At 54.0% G+C, this 17,473-nt stretch overlaps 6 protein-coding genes across 6 annotated transcripts; 3 read left to right on the top strand and 3 right to left on the bottom strand.

Annotated features, from left to right (window-relative positions):
• Positions 1-793: 793 nt before the first annotated feature.
• Positions 794-6,219, top strand: MRS44_007997 (uncharacterized protein; the record flags this gene model as incomplete). Its single annotated transcript, XM_046270862.2, has 2 exons — positions 794-967; positions 1,042-6,219. 2 exons carry the CDS (start codon positions 794-796, stop codon positions 6,217-6,219), a joined length of 5,352 nt encoding a protein of 1,783 aa, XP_046133984.2.
• A 68-nt stretch (positions 6,220-6,287) lies between these two features.
• MRS44_007996 (uncharacterized protein) lies at positions 6,288-7,386 on the top strand (the record flags this gene model as incomplete). Its single annotated transcript, XM_065620727.1, has 2 exons — positions 6,288-7,313; positions 7,369-7,386. The coding sequence occupies 2 exons, from the start codon at positions 6,288-6,290 to the stop codon at positions 7,384-7,386; spliced, it is 1,044 nt and encodes a 347-aa protein (XP_065476799.1).
• Positions 7,387-8,037: 651 nt separating this feature from the next.
• MRS44_007995 (uncharacterized protein) lies at positions 8,038-9,058 on the bottom strand (the record flags this gene model as incomplete). The annotated part of the gene is made up of 2 exons (XM_046281055.2): positions 8,038-8,960; positions 9,013-9,058. The coding sequence occupies 2 exons, from the start codon at positions 9,056-9,058 to the stop codon at positions 8,038-8,040; spliced, it is 969 nt and encodes a 322-aa protein (XP_046133985.2).
• Positions 9,059-11,661: 2,603 nt separating this feature from the next.
• MRS44_007994 (uncharacterized protein) lies at positions 11,662-12,877 on the bottom strand (the record flags this gene model as incomplete). Its single annotated transcript, XM_065620726.1, has 2 exons — positions 11,662-12,635; positions 12,691-12,877. The coding sequence occupies 2 exons, from the start codon at positions 12,875-12,877 to the stop codon at positions 11,662-11,664; spliced, it is 1,161 nt and encodes a 386-aa protein (XP_065476798.1).
• Positions 12,878-13,120: 243 nt separating this feature from the next.
• On the top strand, positions 13,121-13,790 carry MRS44_007993 (uncharacterized protein; the record flags this gene model as incomplete). Its single annotated transcript, XM_046273748.2, has 2 exons — positions 13,121-13,264; positions 13,317-13,790. The coding sequence occupies 2 exons, from the start codon at positions 13,121-13,123 to the stop codon at positions 13,788-13,790; spliced, it is 618 nt and encodes a 205-aa protein (XP_046133986.1).
• Positions 13,791-14,536: 746 nt separating this feature from the next.
• MRS44_007992 (uncharacterized protein) lies at positions 14,537-15,722 on the bottom strand (the record flags this gene model as incomplete). Its single annotated transcript, XM_046284025.2, has 3 exons — positions 14,537-14,894; positions 14,952-15,403; positions 15,459-15,722. The coding sequence occupies 3 exons, from the start codon at positions 15,720-15,722 to the stop codon at positions 14,537-14,539; spliced, it is 1,074 nt and encodes a 357-aa protein (XP_046133987.1).
• Positions 15,723-17,473: the final 1,751 nt, after the last annotated feature.

Here is a 17,473-nt window from a genome sequence, read left to right as displayed (position 1 = left end):
TGACGCCCCCAGGGACCCCCTGGAAGCGGCGGGAGATGCCATCATCAACCCCCCTCACGTCACGACGGGCTGGGAGATGGATCTCTGACCGGCTCTGATGGAAGTCATTCATTCCCATGAAGAGTCACGAGCTGGCGGCTCTAGCGGCGTCCGAGTCGAGACTTACAGGGCATCTACCGCCTGTAACCCGTAGCCTTTGAGGATCTATGGAGCCCTGCTCCGCACTTCGGGCTGGAGAGTGCCCCCACCGCCCGCCCGGCGCGTTGCCGCCTCAGCCATCATTCATGCCCTCCCATGCATGTCGTGACAAGGTGTGACGCCTGTGACGGTGACCCGACTCTTTGGGAAAGTGTGCCTTGAAGCCTCTTGCCTGGCAACTCTAACTCTCTTCTTTACAACCGACGCCAACAACCTTTGGGCCTGCGTCTCAAGCCACGATCAATTTCTTAATCTTGAATCTACTTTTTTCTTCCTCCTTTCTTCCCCCTTCTTCATCTACTCTCTCGTCTTGACTTGCTTCTTAACCCTCATCCCATGACCCTCCGCTTCCCTTAATCATGCTCTGCGGCCCCGCATCTGGCCGGGGGTCTCGAAGCTACCGATAGCACGCCCGACGCCGGCCTCTGCCTAGACGACGACCACTGCCTTGTTGACGCCTTGCGAACCGTGTTGACCGACTGTCGCCTTCTCTCTTACACTCTCTTCCATCGACTTCCCGGGCTGCGAGGGCACCCATCGCCACGCCCTCTCCCGCCGACTCGAGCGCGCTGACGTCGACGTCAACGCCGATATCATGGCGGCATTCTTCCAGTCGTTCCGGAGCTCCTCCATGCCAAAGAGGTTGCTCCGGTATGCCCTATCACGGCTGGAACTCCTCGATGCCGACGCCCTCGATTTAGATAACCTGGATCTTGCCTGGGGACGGAATACGGTCCTCGAGTTTCGTGATGTCGGCATCAGACTCAAGGTAAGCAGGGCCGCTCGGTCCTTGGCCCATGTGATTAACCCCGGCTTGTGATGGATGCTGATAACCCATCGCAGAAGCTCGACAAGCTGCTACACCTCCCCGAGACGTTTAGACTGCAAAAGGCAAAAGTGCTACTTCTGCGGATTAGCATTCCGATGGACTTTTATACGAGTCCTATCATAGTCGATATCGATGGCGTCAGTGTTGCTTTACAAGTCCTGGGCACAGAGCCCAAGTCGGGACGTGGAACAAAGACACCCGATGAAGTTCCCGTTGTCCCTAATACGGTCGATCTGGCGCAATCATTCCTCGAGACAACAAATAGATCAGAGCGCCAAGAACTTGAGGATGCTCTGGCTGCAGAGACACAGGATATGGATGCTTCAGTAGCCATGAGCGACGACAGCAGCGACGACGACGGCCTGGCATATGGCACAGGCCAGCCGCTGTCTCTACCGGCCTTCATGGCCGACTTTTTGCAGGGCATCGTCGACCGCATGCAGGTCAGGATCAAGGATGTTAGCTTCCAGCTCGATGTCGAGGTCCCCGTCGAGCCGAATTCTCCTGCCAACGAAATGGTTTCTTTCCAGCTTGCCCTCGATAACATCGATGTCGAAGGAGTCACTACCCGTCCTAGCGAGGATGGCGAATCGCCCACAATCGTACCCAAGGAAGGCAAGCGACATGTCTCCTTGTCTAATGTACGGGCATACCTCATATCAGAAGCGAATGTCTTTTCCGCTCTGGCACGATCTCCCTCCATGACATCTCCCTCCGTTGCTTCCTCGCCGGCCATGACGAGAAATCCCCCATCTCGTCAGGCAACCACACTCTCACTTAGCAGTCTTCATGAGGAGTCTGCAGCCTCATCTCACTCAATCCGAAATGACGAACCGATGACTTCATCGCATCAAACCATCTCTCAAGAGGAACCCTTGATTTCCTCCGAGCACAGCATCGAGCAAGCAAACTCCGTGTCTTCTTTGCAGCAACACTCTCAACATTATTCCCAACATGCAGGTTCTATGGCCTCTTCTCTTGCAAGCCTCCAGGAGGACTACTCCGTGGCTCGCGAACCCCCAGAGCCTGAGTACCCCTCGAACGATAGCGAAGACGCATTGGATATTCCCTACGAATTCTCTGATGCTCAAGATGAGGATGCCGAAGACAGCCCAGCGACGCCACGGGCATCGATGTATCATGACTTCAACAATCCGCTTAACGAGGAGCCTCTGTTCCATTCAACCATGATTTCCGCCGATCATCCATCCCATTCCACGGCACTTGAGAACGAGAGACCTCAGTGGGCGAACGTTGAGCGAGAGGCTAGGTCTGCCCCGGCTCTACAGCACGGTTTGCAGCCATTCAGCCTGCAAGCCTTTCACTCAAGAACACCAGAGGGTCCCCTCAGCCGGTCTACTTCTAGTGAAAGCTTTGGTGCTGGATCAACCGAAGATCTCGCCCAGTCTCATATGTACACTCACGAAGATGCAGAGAGCATGTATATGAGTGCATTCTCACAAGCAAGTTCTCGGTCTGCAGCAGTATCGCCTCCGGCTGCTTCTCACCACACTCCGCCCCCAGCGGAGCAGCTAAGCGAATCAATCAACCCCGTGGAGAAGCCAGCTACGCCTGTTGCAGAACCCGAAGTACCAGATGTAGCGGAATCTCGCGCCTCCATTGTGAAACCCCAGACGCCTCCTCTGGACGAGCCCAAGGCGCCTGCCGCGGAGGCAAAGGAGCCCAAGCCGTTCATCCCGGGTGCATGGGATGAGGACCTAGACGAAAGCCACTCATGGACAACACCAGCCTCAATGAAGCGCTCAGCTCATACTACTGAAGACGCATCAGATAGTGACTCCTCTGAGCCAGCCTTCTCCCGAGCCTGTATTGCCGAGACTGAACCTGAGGCCCCAAGCACGCCTGTCAAACACCAAGACGATGTTCCCACTCCCAAAGGACCAACACGCCTGGTCAAGGAGATTCTCAATCTCAAGACGATCTCGATATACATTCCTTCTCAGCATAAGCACCTGCATGTTCAACCTGCATCTCCTGAGTCCGTAGCTCAGCTATCACAGTCTTTGGGACGGTCAGCATATCCACAAGCGCCAGGCGCATTCTCGGTACATGGAGCTGCATCCACGCATCCTTCTCAGCCAGCGTCGAACGTAGATGACACTCTAGAAGTGAATCTTTCTCCCATCAATGTTCGCTTTGATACTTCACTGGGCTTCTTGCTTGCCATGGTTGTAGGGAAGCTGCTTGAGGCAGTCCAAGGAAAGAAGCCGGCCCCAGCTGGAGAAAGCAAGCAGGGAACGGATACGAAGACGCCTAATGTGAAGCTAACGCTCGAGGAAGTCAAGCTCGACTTTCTTAATCGGCTCGGTGGAGTTTCAGACACACCCGAGCGTTACTTGGATCCGTCCGCTTTCATCTTTGATCAAGAGGTCCTACTCAACCTAACACTCCAGAACTTGGTCATCTCTACATCTCAGACCCAGGTGCCGGTGGTTGAGGGTAAGGCCGCGACAAAACCAGCCTCTCTGACAAAGATAGATTTGCAAAAGTTCCGTTTCGGATACGCCAACGGCGATATCATATCGTTCGATAGCGGCCGGCCGATGAGCACGTCAGTTAAAGACACGTTCCTCACCAGCGGGTCTGATATTGGCGTCAACATTCTCCAGTCAGGAGACAATATCAGGACGAATGTCGAAACCTTGCCGCTTGTGTTCCAGCTCGATCTACGAAGACTCGACGAAACCTTCAGCTGGTTTGGGGGCTTAAGTAGCTTCCTTAACATGAGTGCCTCGATCGCATCCAGTCCTTCACCGACGCCCAAACCGGCTCCCGTTCCGCAACAGAAACCTCGAGGTGTTCGCTTCGATACTCCTATTGACCCAGCAGACAAGTCTGCTGCAGCAGCGAACAAGGTTAACATCCGAATCGGAGGGTCTTGGGTGGAGCTGGTGGGCAAAGACTGCAGTTTGACAGCAGAAACAAGTGCAATCAAGCTCGTGAGCCGGGATGAGGGTATCGGAATGGGATGCAGTATGATGCGCTTGTCCGGACCTTACTTGAAGAACCCGACGTCCGAACCCGCCATAACCACCGAGGTTGGAGGTGTTAGGATCAACTTCCTCATGGCCCCTCAAGATTCCGATCTCGAGAAGCTCCTTGAGCTGATTATTCCGTCAAAGCTCCAGTTTGACGGCAGCAATGACGAGATCATGGTCGACACTTTGCTCCGCCAGCGACGAAAGGGTTCGGTTCTGAGAGCGTCTGTCGATTCGGTCAATGTTCGCATTCAAAACATGGCTCAACTCTCCGTCCTCCCAGATCTTGGAGAGGAACTTGCAAAGCTCTCGACCGTGGCGAAATACCTACCGGAAGACGATCGCCCTGGTCTGTTGACGCTCGGAGATATTGAAAAGGTGGGTGTCAGTCTGGATTTTGGCGGGAAGCTGGGTCACTTTGGCGCCGAGTTGAAGGGACTGAACGTTGGTCACATCACCGTACCGTCACTTATTGCCATCGCGGTAAACGGTATCTCCCTCAAGAGAAACCGGTCAGAAGAGCTTGTCAGCACTGTGTCATTCGTCAAGGAGATTTCACCTCGAGGCCCGGTTGTCATGGCAAGGATGATCGGCGACGACATCGAGCCCCTGATCAAGATAAAGATGCAAGATTTATGCATCGATTACCGAGTTCCTACCATCATGGATATCCTGGACCTTGGAGATGATGCAACACCCCAGGACTTTGAGGCAAGCCTCGCTGCGTCCGTGGCGAACTTGGGCGACCAAGCACACAATGTCCTTACAAGGCCGCCTGGGTCTCCGTCTGACAAGTCAAAGGCTGCCAATCCCATGACCCTGGATATTGGCTTCCGCGACTGTCTTCTTGGACTGAACCCCCTCGGCCATTCTTCCAAGCTGGTCATCTCACTTACTGATGCTCACCTTATCGCCGTGCTTCCCAAGGATGTGGACACAAGTGTCACCTTTACCATCAAAAAGTCGTCCATTTTGCTCATTGACGACATCGCCCAGTTTACAACCAACGAACCACCAGCTACCCAGAGACCCCGTGCGTCGTCATCGACATCTCGTCAGGTGACGGACATGTGTGCCCGGGGATACGTGGAGATCTGCTACATCTCATCCACCAAGGTCATTGTAGATGTCAAGGCTCTTCAGGATGACGAGAAGCAGCTCAATGTGGAGGTTCAAGATGGCCTCGTTGTCTTGGAAACGTGTGCAGACTCGACACAAACTCTCATTGCATTGACCAACGCTCTCAAGCCCCCAACGCCACCCAGCAAGGAGGACAAGTATCGAACAGACCTGATCCCCGTTCAGAATCTCCTCGCCTCTATATCGGCAGAGGCGTTCGGAAGGGCGGAGGGAGACTACGACTTTGATCAGGACTTTGCAGGAGCTCAAGAAATGGCAGGCAGTGGTTCCGACGCTGGGTACAACACAGACAGCCCACTGCAAGTCGAGTCCCAGTTTTACGATGGGGATCAGGCCGGTGAGAAGCTGCTGTTTGATGCCTCGAGCAGTTCTATCCTATCTCTCAACAACAAGGGCAAGGAGGTGGATGGCGACTCGTCGGTGCTCCTGAGCAGAGACTCCGAGGACTCGGATGATCTCCTCATTCAAGAAGATTATTACGACCGCGGCGATTCCAAGGACAGCAAGGCCAAGGTGTGGAACTCGAGAAGAAACACTCACGACAGAGCGCTGCGGGAGCTGGTCAAGCGATGTCCCCTGAAGGCCTCGGTGAGAGGTGTGCATGTGATCTGGAATCTCTTTGACGGCTACGATTGGATCCGCACGCGAGACGTCATCACGAAAGCGGTACAGGAGGTTGAGGCCAAGGCGTATGAGCGACAAGCCCAGTACAATGTGTATGAGCAGGAGCTTGAGGATGAGGAGGCGATCGGGGACTTCCTTTTCAACTCGATATACATCGGCATCCCTGCCAACCGCGATCCTCAGGAGCTAGCTCGAGCCATCAACGAAGGTTTGAACGACCATCTGACTGAGACAGAGTCAATCGCTACTACGGCCTTCACATCGTCAACGAACCGAACTGTCCGCTCCCGTCAGCCGAAATCGAAGCGACTCAAGCTCAAGCGTAGCAAGCATCACAAGATCACCTTCGAGTTGCAGGGCATTAACGTGGACTTGTTCGCGTACCCCCTGACTCTGGCGAAACGGTTAACTGCATCGACCTCCGCGTGAACAACCTGGATATTTTCGATCATGTTCCAACATCGACATGGAAGAAGTTCGCTACATACGATCAAGACATGGGCGAACGAGAGATGGGCACGAGCATGGTTCACCTGGAGCTGCTCAACATCAAGCCACAGCCATCTCTCGAGGCATCTGAAATTGTCCTACGAGCAACTCTTCTGCCCTTGCGACTGCATGTTGACCAAGATGCCTTGGACTTTATCACGCGATTCTTTGAGTTCAAGGACGAGAGTGTGCCCGTGCATACATCTAAGAGCGATGTGCCATTCATCCAGAGAGCCGAGATCAATGCTATTCCAGTCAAGCTTGACTTCAAGCCCAAGCGAGTCGATTACGCCGGCCTCCGGTCTGGGCACACGACTGAGTTCATGAACTTTATCGTTCTTGAAGAGGCGAGGTTGACGCTTCGGCGAGCGATCGTTTATGGTGCGATTGGCTTTGACAAGCTGGGCAAGACTCTCAACGATACCTGGATGCCTGATGTCAAGGCGAACCAGCTTCCTGGTGTCCTGGCGGGTCTCGCCCCTGTCCGCTCGATCGTCAACGTCGGCAGCGGCTTCAAGGATCTAGTAGAAATCCCTCTGCGCGAGTACAAGAAGGATGGCCGTGTCGTTCGCAGCATCTCTAAGGGTGCTACCGCCTTTGCCCGCACAACAGGCACAGAACTGGTGAAGCTGGGTGCCAAACTGGCTGTGGGCACTCAGTACGCGCTCCAAGGCGCCGAGGGCATGCTCTCAGATCCACAGAAGGCGTATGATGGCTGGGATGAGGATGATTTCGATGAGGAAGACAAGAGACAGATCTCGCTCTATGCGGACCAGCCCACAGGAGTCATCGCTGGCATCCGAGGCGGGTATCGTTCCCTTGCCAGGGACGTCAACGTAGTTCGCGATGCCATCATCGCAGTCCCAGGCGAGGTCATGGAAAGCTCGTCTGCGACTGACGCGGCAAAGGCGGTTTTGAAGCGAGCACCGACTATCCTCTTCCGGCCTGCTGTTGGTGTTTCCAAGGCCCTGGGTCAGACACTGATGGGAGCGACCAATTCGATTGATCCACACAACAGACGACGCATTGCCGAGGTAAGTTTATGTTCTTGTTTCTTCTTGATAGGCATGGAGGCTAACAAAGTAACAGAAATACAAGAAACCTTGAAACGGTCGCTCAATTCAAAGATAATGGTCAAGGATACACCAAGGCGTCCTAACATGATGGCCAGACCCTGCTATTTCTCAGCACTCTGGCCCTTTTCTCTATTTTCTCCTTTTTCTTTCCTTATCTTCACGTCAGTTATTGTTTAGTCGCATATATCGGTGCTCAGGGCTGGGATCCTCTGTCGTTTTTTTGAGATACGGCCATGCATGCATCCATGGAAACCCCATCCATGATAGATCGGCGAAAACGGGACGGGCACGTAAACGCCCCATGATAGACCTTGAAAGCCATGCGTGGGAATTTGTTCTTTTCTTTTTCGAGTTTGGAGTTGGATCTTTCTTATTACGGGAGTGAGTGAGTGAGTGAATGAATGAATATGAAAGTGGATGGCATGGGTTTTCTTTTGATGGATTCTCTTCCTTTGGGTCTCGGTGGAGGGCAGTCTGAATTGTTATTATAGATGTCTGTACCAGATTGCATGATACCACTTTGTTGAGTTTGACTATTCTGTCTTTTCATTTATCCTGTTTTTAAAAAAGAACAAAAAAAGCATCAATGTCCCATTCTGAGGCTCAACAAGTTGTCCTTTCCGCCAACATGAACGTCTGCCCATGCTTTAAGAACGCCCATTAGTTACCCTATTAACTTCTCCTAAAACCCGTCATCAGAAATCCCCTTCTCCTTCTCCGCAGCCTTCCTCGCCCTATTCATGTCAACCCACCACCTGTGCGTCTCCTCAGTCCCCGTCCACTCGCCCTTCTCATCAATCTCATCCCACGGCTTGGGACTCAGAATGTAGTGAATGTTCTTGACATTCTCGTCTCGCCAGATTTGTGCATGCACACCCTCCCACCTCAAAGTCTTGAGCGCGTTGTATACGTAGGGTAGCGCGACCCAACGCCCGCGGTACAAGTCAGATAGCAGCGACTGATCTGCAAAGTCCATGTTGTCCGTGTTCGTCTCCATGTACGCCAGTATCTGGGCGTATAGCGTCTTCGAGGGGTTGATGACCTGTAAGCCCCCATTTATGGAGCCCACGGGCCCGACGGAAGGGTCTGCACCCACAGATTGGGCAATGTCAGGGGTCGCGTGCTGCGACGTGAAGGCGCAGTTTGAGGGGATCCAGTCTTTGGGGTAGTGAGGCTTCTTAAGGGGATTACAGACACAAGCATGGCCTGCTGCAAAGACACGCTTGCTGGTGACCTTGTTCCCCGTTGCAGCCAGCGCAGGAGGATCCAGCTCGAGATCCATCAGCTCATCCATGTTCTTGAGGACGAGCATATCCGAGTCGAGCTGTACAACCCGGTCATACTCGGTCAAGGAGAAGGGTGCAAGTTTGCTCCAACAGTCGTAAAACCGCGGCTCGTTTGTGAAGTCGTGACCTTTAGTTGGGAGGAGGTAGGGGATGCGCTGGGAGGGAATGCCACGGACACGCAGGGCTTCACGGCCTTCTGGAGGAAATGAGTCGGTATAAAGGGCTAAGAGGGGGTATCGCGACTTTGCGACCCGAAGGGAATAGTCAAGAGTGAGAAGGCCAGGCAGGTAGTTTAGGTTGGTGATGAGAGCTGTCCAGACTAGGACATTGAACATCAGTAAAGTGATAGCACAATCGCGGTGCCTGTATACCTTTGTCCGAGTCAACTGCACGTCTTCGTGGCTCTGAATCTGCCATTTTGAAGACATTCAGCGTTCTGTTGATAGTCAAGGTTCGTAGTTCAGTAGTTCCGAGGGGAAGGTTTGTTAGCAACTCGACGGGGAGACTTCTATGAGAAGCCAGGAGTTACGAAGGCAGACATTGAGAGCTCAGGTGCCCATAATCTGAAGTTTTTTGCATCTATTCGTGTACAGGGCCAGATATGAAGCCTCCTGCACACGAAAGCGCTCGACATGTCAAATTGTCGACTTCGACAATTCTCCATGGTTCCTGAGCAAGGCGGGACATTTCTAGGTTCCCAATGACGCGCCTCTGACGATTTTCATAGCAGAGTATGATCTAAGAAGAGATCCAAGGCCACAGGTCTTGATGGGTTCTGCTGTAATCCCAGGGAGGTTGTCAGCTCGCAGGGCTTTGACAGAGGGAAGAGGGAATTCCACTTACACGCTGAGATGGATGTGAGTCATGTGTCCACCACAGGCTGTGTGGCACAAGATCGATCTCACCTCGGCACGATATGCAAGGCCCTCTTACAGGGAAGTGCCATGCCTAGGTACCAGCATCAAAGCTTCTCCCGTCGGCAATGCAAGCAAGGAAGGGCCTCAAGCGCCAAGACGATCGATCCAGAAAATGTCAGTCGTCTGAGCCTCATGAACTCATCCCACGTCACATCGCCGAGCTAACTCCTCGATCCACAGGCGCGGCTCCGAGCAAGTCAAGCTCGGCACCGCTGTCGGACATAAGTCCGTTGCATCATTGCCCAAGGCTTCGGTGATCGTCCGAGGCTGAACAGCCGGGGCCTCTGACCAAAGCCTGGGGAAGAGCCGCAGGACCGATTGGTGCGCTATGAGTGTACTATGTCGGGTAAAAAGAAAGCGAGGCACACATAGTAGTTGAAAACTATGTATGCTGGTTGTAAGTCGTTGTTGGTGTTGCGTGCAGGTGCAGCAATAGAGTGGAAACACCACGATAACAGTCGCTGGAAAAGCCACGTGAATGATGGCTTGCTATCAAACGCAAGATAATGCAAGACCGGATACCACCGCCGGTCACGTTATCTCATCGCATCTGCACGAAAGGCATGTGAAATCGTTTCCGGTTGACGATCAGTAACTCGCCATCCGTGGACTGAGCTGAGCTGAGCTGAGCTGTTCCATACCAGAAGGAACCGAGGCAGATGTATCACTGTCAAAAGGGCCGAAGTTGATATCTTCATCGTCTGATATCATCAACTTAGACTCAGCCAGCGACATTGTCGTGCTTCCAGAGATAACGAACACGGCAGCCATGATAGTTCGTTTCCACGGTTGCCAGAGGTGATTGGTTGTCTGCGTACGCAGTATCTGCCTGTATTTTTGTTTTTTGTTGAGCTTGTGCCTTCACCGTCAGCCCCCTGAAGTAAATGAACTCGTCATCTTGGCGTGTCCATCACTGTAGCAAGATCGACACCACCATGGCCATTGCCGAAGCCATGTGCTATCGGATCCCTTCCCGTTCAAGATTGCGCTCGGTGAGTTCAAGGTGAAGCGGTCGATAGCGTCCAGGAACCAGGTGAGTTCAACAATTTTGGATGCGCCGGGGCCGCCGTAATTCCAACAATAGCAGCCATCCCCTCCCCTACCTAGAATTGTCCGGGCCAGTTAGTCGTGCCGCCGCCCTCCATTCCCAACGCACCGCCCTGTCTCAACTTTCCCCTGTCTCACCTGAGCTTGGCTCTAGACCTCCATTGGCATATTTCGCCTTGCAATTTGAAATCGGGGTCAGAGTGTAGCTCAACAATTCGACACGTGCGCAACCCTAGCTTTGGCACAGCCTAGTCTCAAGTTAGCAACACCAGGGTCTAGAGGGCATGGGCAGCATCAAGTGCCGTCGATGCCTCCTGTTGCTCTGTCGAGCTGTCCAAACATGACTGCTTCTCCGAATGTCAAGCTCGTAACTACGAGATCTTAGCATCTGATAACTTGAATGCCGAATCTCTGACATCGGACGTTCTCCGTCCGGTCGACCGAGGCAATTCACACTTTTGGATCGAGCAATTACCGATGGGAAGCCCCCAATCAAGGTGCCAAAGACGCTGGGATCTGCGACGGAGTCTGCTCTGTCTCCCCGGCCCAAAGGGGACTCCCGAGCAACCGAGCTGGCGGGTTCCTGCAAGTGGACCTGGGGGACCTTTGAGTCTGGGCAGACTGGCCTGTTTTCCTTGTCACGGGTCCCCTCCCGGAGTCGAGCTCTTGACAAGGTGCCCTGTGCGTGTGCTTCTGCTTGTGCTTCCCCAGTGCCGTGCCGACATGCGGCGTTGGTCTTGGTGCCGCTTTAAGATAGTTCCAGGTGATCTCGTGCTAGGGAAAGCCAATCGAGGTGAGTCACTTCCTCACCTTGCTTCTGGAAGACTGGTACAGGTGAGGAGCTGGTATGATGAATGGTTGCGCGTCCTTGTGACAGAACAGGTCAGCCCAACGTCATTGACATTGGCGTGGAGGGACCGACACGCAAACGCTCCATCTCTTAACAAACAGGACTTGTACCATAGCTTTCTGACCGCCTTACCATGGCCCTGTCTTCAATTGGTTCGTTTCATGGCGATCTGTCAAGAGGGACAGGCACCATCCACGTGCGCCAGATCACTGTGCCCCTGCCGAGAACTTCATCAGCGAAGCGGACGCTTGTTGGTGGCAACCAACAAGCGTGAGACATGGGGACACCGAGAGGGGGATGTTAAAGCGGCGCCGGTCCACCCGCAGGGCCCTTGTCTCGCTCATCCCAGCACTGATGCGTGGGGATCTCTCAACGAGTTCCACCACCAATTCCATTGCGTTCGCGGTTGCGGTGTTGCGACTGAGAGCGCGGCTGGTGCTGTAAGGATGGGCCCATACCAGCTTCTCTGGCGGCGTGCTGCGACGCTCTGCATTGAGAGCTGTCGTCACTTGACGCCACTGTTCCATGCTTCCCTTGTTTGTGGTGTCCAGACGTGCTGTCCCATCAATGGGGAGCATCTCAGCACGGGGCAACTGTTGCATACAGACATGCCCCTCTCTCTCGCCGTCACTTCTTCTCTGGTCAGTCATTGCCGGCTGAAGAAGCTCGAGTGGTTCGAGATCGAGGACAAGCAAGCTGGGGCTTAGCGACGACTGTACATTCTCCATAATTGTCCCCTTTCTTTTCGATGGTCGGGGGTGGATCCGTAGCTCCCCAGCAGAACGAGAGCTGGAGGAGCAAGACCGTGCTGGACGAAGTGACTTTCTGAACCGGGGTGCTTGATGAGGCTGCTGATTGGATCTCAACATCCAGCGATGCAATGTCCCACACCGCGGCATTCGGTATTCCGTCTGTAGAGAGCCAGTGTCAGTAGGTGCCCCCCCGGCGATTGCTATGTGCTGCCGCTGACGGGTGACCACCTTTCGACCTGGTGTTTTTCCTTTTTCTGCTAGACGGCGTTTGAGGGGTCGCTGGCTGGATTCGAAAGCTGGGGTGTTGGTGATGGTGTGTAAGTTGGCTGTTGGATTCGTACTGACCTTTTGCCTCGATTTGGTTATAGCAGCAGAAGCAATTCCTACCGCCTGCTCCTGCCCGGTCTCCCTCACCTTGGTGGTTGCCACTGTGCAGTTGCAGGAGGGCGCAATGTACTTCGTACAGTACCTTCCCGCACTAACTGTTGACACTAGAACGGGAAGTAGTGGGATGGATGTCGATGTGAGAAGGAGTCACCCACACCCATCCACATCCACGCCATTCCCATCCCCATCCCCAGATGGGCACAGCTATATCTACAAGCTCCCGTCTCTGCCCTCCCTCCCTCTTCTCGTAGTCTCGCTTCATCCCCTCTTCTGTCTGTCTCATCTCGCCTTGGTCTTACTCCAATTCCTCAGCCAAGTACATAAATCCTCCTCCCCTCCTCTCAATTGAAGCTCTCTGTCCCTCTCCCACTTACACCACCTGTTGTGAACTTGTGCCGACCCTGTTCATACTTGTCTCCTGATCGCTATAATCGTCACCGCTTCTATACTTGCGTATAAGTAGCTGGACATCGCTATCGCAAATTACCTTGATCTACACATCCTCTCACATACAACATTCATCACAATGTCGCGAATCACTGCTCCCGCCTCAAAGCTCGCCCGCACTCTTGCCGAGTCGCATCGTTCTGCCGGCGCCGTCCTCATGCCCAAGTATGATGAGCTCCTCCGAGCTCCCCGCCGTCCTTCTGAGCACCAGCAGCACTCTGAGGTGAGTCTCCATCTCGCCAATTGATCAATCCAGTCGCTAACAATTACATCAGACCCGCGGTCTCACCACCACCCACCGCCCTACTCCCCAGCCATCCATCGCCCACCGCACGCGGCCTCTGATGCAGGGCTTCCACTCCTCTACTCCTTCCAAGACTCCCGCCGCTCACGTCGACACAACCGTCTTGCCCAAGATCCACCCTATTCCCACCTCGAACGAGCCTATTCCCCGTGTGCCTCTTCTCCCCGACAACTACGGCGCTTTCCACCACTCTCTGTCCGACGCGGCCGACCTGGCCCGCGGCAACCGCCCCATCATCCTTGCCGTCGACCCCGATGTGGTCGTTCCCGGTGCGCCCATGGCCGACATGGAGGGCGTCAACCTTGACAATGTCGAGCTCAAGTTTGCGCATGAGCCTCAGCCCGCCGCCACTACCGAAGATGGCGACAAGAGCACATTCTTCAAGGACATTATCCGAAGCATGAGAGACGATGTGTTTGCTCAGCCTCAGACCCAGAAAGCCTGACGAGAACAGCAACCATCCGGGATGTGACACGATAAAGAGTTTCGAGCATGAGCTTCTTGGAAAGAAGTATAAGGATATAAGCGTTTAATTTGCCCTTTTTTTCATTTGTTTGCGCAATATGCTGTCATACCACCATCTACTTGTTACGACAAGAGAGAGCGTGTGACTAGAGGCCATCTACTACTGAGCCAACCACGATCAATATCATAGCAAACCAAAGCCCAAAGTGGCAGCCTGGAATATCAATACAAAGAGTTTGATTGTCCAAAGAAATTGCCAAGTCCCAGATAATGTGAATCACGATCTACAAAAGACTTGTACGCGAGACATGCCATGCGCAGTAAATTACTAAATAACCATTCGCCAAATTTAAAACCAAGTAACTACTATAGAAGTGAGAGCGATTGATGCGCCTCTCGAGCGTCATGCTGCGCCGAGTTTTGCGTTGATGTGTGTTGATGTTGTTGTGTTGTATCTATGGTATCATCTCTCGTAAAACACCACCTGCAACCCCCATCCATGTTCCGGCTCAACTTCCTTTCCCTTCCTTCCTTTCCCCTTTTGGCCTTTGTTCCTGTCAATCTCTGGGTCTCGCCACTTTGTCGTACAGTACATATTCGCAGGTTAGATGCAGGTAACCAATAACGAACCAACCAGCCGGCGGCTCATGGAGCCTCGTCTGCGTCCCGTCCCGCGTCCCTCTTTCACCGCCCATCAGAAACCCCACGCGGTATGTCGGAGTTCGTCTACCGCTTCTTCATGGACGGCCTGGGCTTGCACTCGTCGTTGGTGACGGGGTGCAGCATCACCTTGATGGGATAATTCTGGGTGTTGTGCTGGTAGCCCTTGGCCCAGTCGTAACTAACGGCGTAGGCAAAGATGCTTCCGTTCTTGTTGAAGGTGGTGGCCGTGATGCTGCCGCCCACGTTGGGGTAGCCCTTGAGACGGTGCTTGGCGTCCTTGTCCCAGAAGTGGAACGTACCGTCGGAGCCGGCCGTGCTGAAGGTGCCGTGGACGGGGTGGAACGAGATATCGTTGACGGCGTAGACGTTGGTGACGCTGTTGGCGGGGGGGTCACGGTGACACTTGAAGGAGAAGTTGGAGCTGCAGCGTGTTAGTTAAAGATCTGGGCATCACTCAGGGGGGGTTGTTGATGCTTACCTCGAGTCCTTGTCTTCGACATACTGAATCGCGCAACGACCCTCGATACTGCCAATAGCAAAGCCCGCAGAGTCAGTGAAGCAGCTAACCACCCTGGTCTGCCATTTAAGCGGGCTCTGCAGAGTCTTGTAGAATTTGGTAGGGTTCTTGAGGTCGATGACGTTGATGTACCGGTCGGCGGTTCCCACGACGCAGAGGTTGTCGCGGACGTCCATGGTGTAGACCCTCTCCTGGCAGGTCAGGGTCGCGGCCGGCTGCTGCTGCCGCAAGTCCCAGTACTTGACCGTCTTGTCCCAGGAGCCAGAGACCACCATGGGCCCGTTGCCGCTGTCGAAGAAGCGGACCGTCCGCACGGGCTGGTCGTGCGTGCCCACGACCATGTCCTGCTGCGAGGCAAGGTCGCAGACCTTGACGTTCTTGTCGGCGCCTGCTGAGGCGATCTTGGTTCCATCCTGGGGAGCTTGGTCAGCTGCGAGCTCTGGGGGATCTTGTTTCTTCGTGACATACCTTGGAAAAGTCGACATTCAGGACGGGCTGGGAGTGCTCGTAGACATGACGACCTTGGCTCCGGCCATTCCCATCAATCTCGTAGATGCGGACCTTGGCGTCCCAACTAGAGACGGCGAGATAGTCGGGGCCGTTGGGCGCGGGCGAGAAGGCCAGGTCGGAGACGCTGTCGGTGGGAGGTGAATCGAGCGCGACATCAGCCTTGAGGTCGCCGACGGTGGTGCTCGCCGCCGAGCTCGACGCGCCGCCAAAGAGTGTCGACATGGTTGCAGAGGGAGTTGGGTGAGTTCGAAAGGATGGTGTCGACTTTTCTGCGTCGTCGGCGCGTAAGGATCTCGCGTGTCAAAAGGTCGTGGCTATCGCGAGCGTGCCAGATGTTGCGATATCCGCACCGTATCTTGAGTCTCTGAATCGATTGCGTTCGAAGCAAAGAGGGACAGTCGTTGTCGCGCCGTCGAAGCTGAGAGCACCAAAGCTTTGTATACTGGGATGGATGAACAGGCACGAAGGCAACGACCCAGCCTTCTCGACGAGAGGCTCGGATTGGCCAGCTTCACTGGGAAAAAATCCGTTTAGGAGCACGCCCCATCAGAGCTCCCCATCTCTAGCCCCACCCCCAGGCCCCATCTCAAATAAAAATTTCGAATCCAAACAATTCCTCTTCTTTTTTCTTCTTTCCTTTCTCCTTCACCCGCCCCCTCGCTCAATAAATCGCCATTCGAAGCTCACAAACAGAGACACTGCGATCGCAGCGTCTCCCTTTACATTTGGCTTTGGGAGAAAGTCCCCGGACGTCTCCGTTTCGACGGAGCCTGCGGAAACGCGCCGCCATAGAAGCACAGCGGCTGACCTCTGCACCCAGGCCCTCTCCCTGCGCCGGCCCTGCTCTCCGCTACATCTTCCCGTATGGCAACTTGATACTCACGCTGAACCAATCTCCCGGTCCCTTTGGATGAAGATATGAGTCCGCTGCCGGGTTGAGGGGTTCTTCTTGGGCTGACGGGGGCCGAAAGGTGGATGGTTGGCAGACGTTGGTCGTTCGCGAGTGTGGCATCGGGCGCTGAGGACTTGTTGTCGAGGTTGATAGGTATGCGATTGCTCAGCGAAAGCCGAGTTACTCAACGGGGCTCATTCTTGATGCGAGGGGGGGCGGTCCATCCCGTCGACGTTTGGGCGATGGTTTCTTACCCTCCTTTTTTACACTCTAAACTTCGTTGGAAGTTCCTCTTGGGTGAAACCGGAGCCTGGGTCGAGATGGGTTGAAGTTTTCGTGATGATGACCAATATTAGAGTCAAGCACCGAGACAGGAAAATCCTGTCACTGTGGACCATCAAACATATGTCAACTGAAAAACTTCAACCTACTCGACTTTGGTCGACTGGATGTCAAGATAGAAAGTGTAGTGGCTGCCTTGGCTGTGACAGCAAGCCGTCACCCGGTGATTCCAAACATCCTGTGATACCTTGGTCTGACGTTGGATGTTTGTTCCCCTCAAAATCACCAACAGGGACCAAAGCTGTGTCTGTCAGGTCAGCCTCCCATCTGGATTGGCTGTCGCTCAGACCCCTGCATTGTCATGTTACCGGCTTCCCTCGATTCCGGGGTCAAGATTTGCTGAACCCTTTCCCATGTCAGGGGCCACCCTTTCGGTCAATCACACCTCGTCGTGGTAGCTCGACTTTGTATACTTCCAATCAAACGGAACTCGCTCAAGTAGACATGAGCACAAGTAGAAGAGGACAACGTACCTGCATGAGCTGACTCCCTCATGACCAATATCACGATACAGAGGGGTCCAACCTCGAGTTGTGACTGGTTATGATGGTGATGCAGTCACTCAATTAAGCGACAGCCGGCTTGTGAGGTTATCCCAACCAACAACCAGCCGTCACAGACAATGAAAGGCCGGCAGAATGCCACCGCGCGTCTTTTGCCCAACCACATTCCTCACGATCCTCTAGCCCATCTCCCGATACGGCGGATCCATGCTCCTGTATGGTCCATGGCTGCCCAT

Source organism: Fusarium solani, assembly GCF_023522795.1.
Source record: "Fusarium solani strain SB1 chromosome Unknown bctg00000004, whole genome shotgun sequence".
Lineage (NCBI taxonomy): Eukaryota > Fungi > Ascomycota > Sordariomycetes > Hypocreales > Nectriaceae > Fusarium > Fusarium solani.
This window is presented reverse-complemented; position numbering and strand designations above follow the sequence as displayed.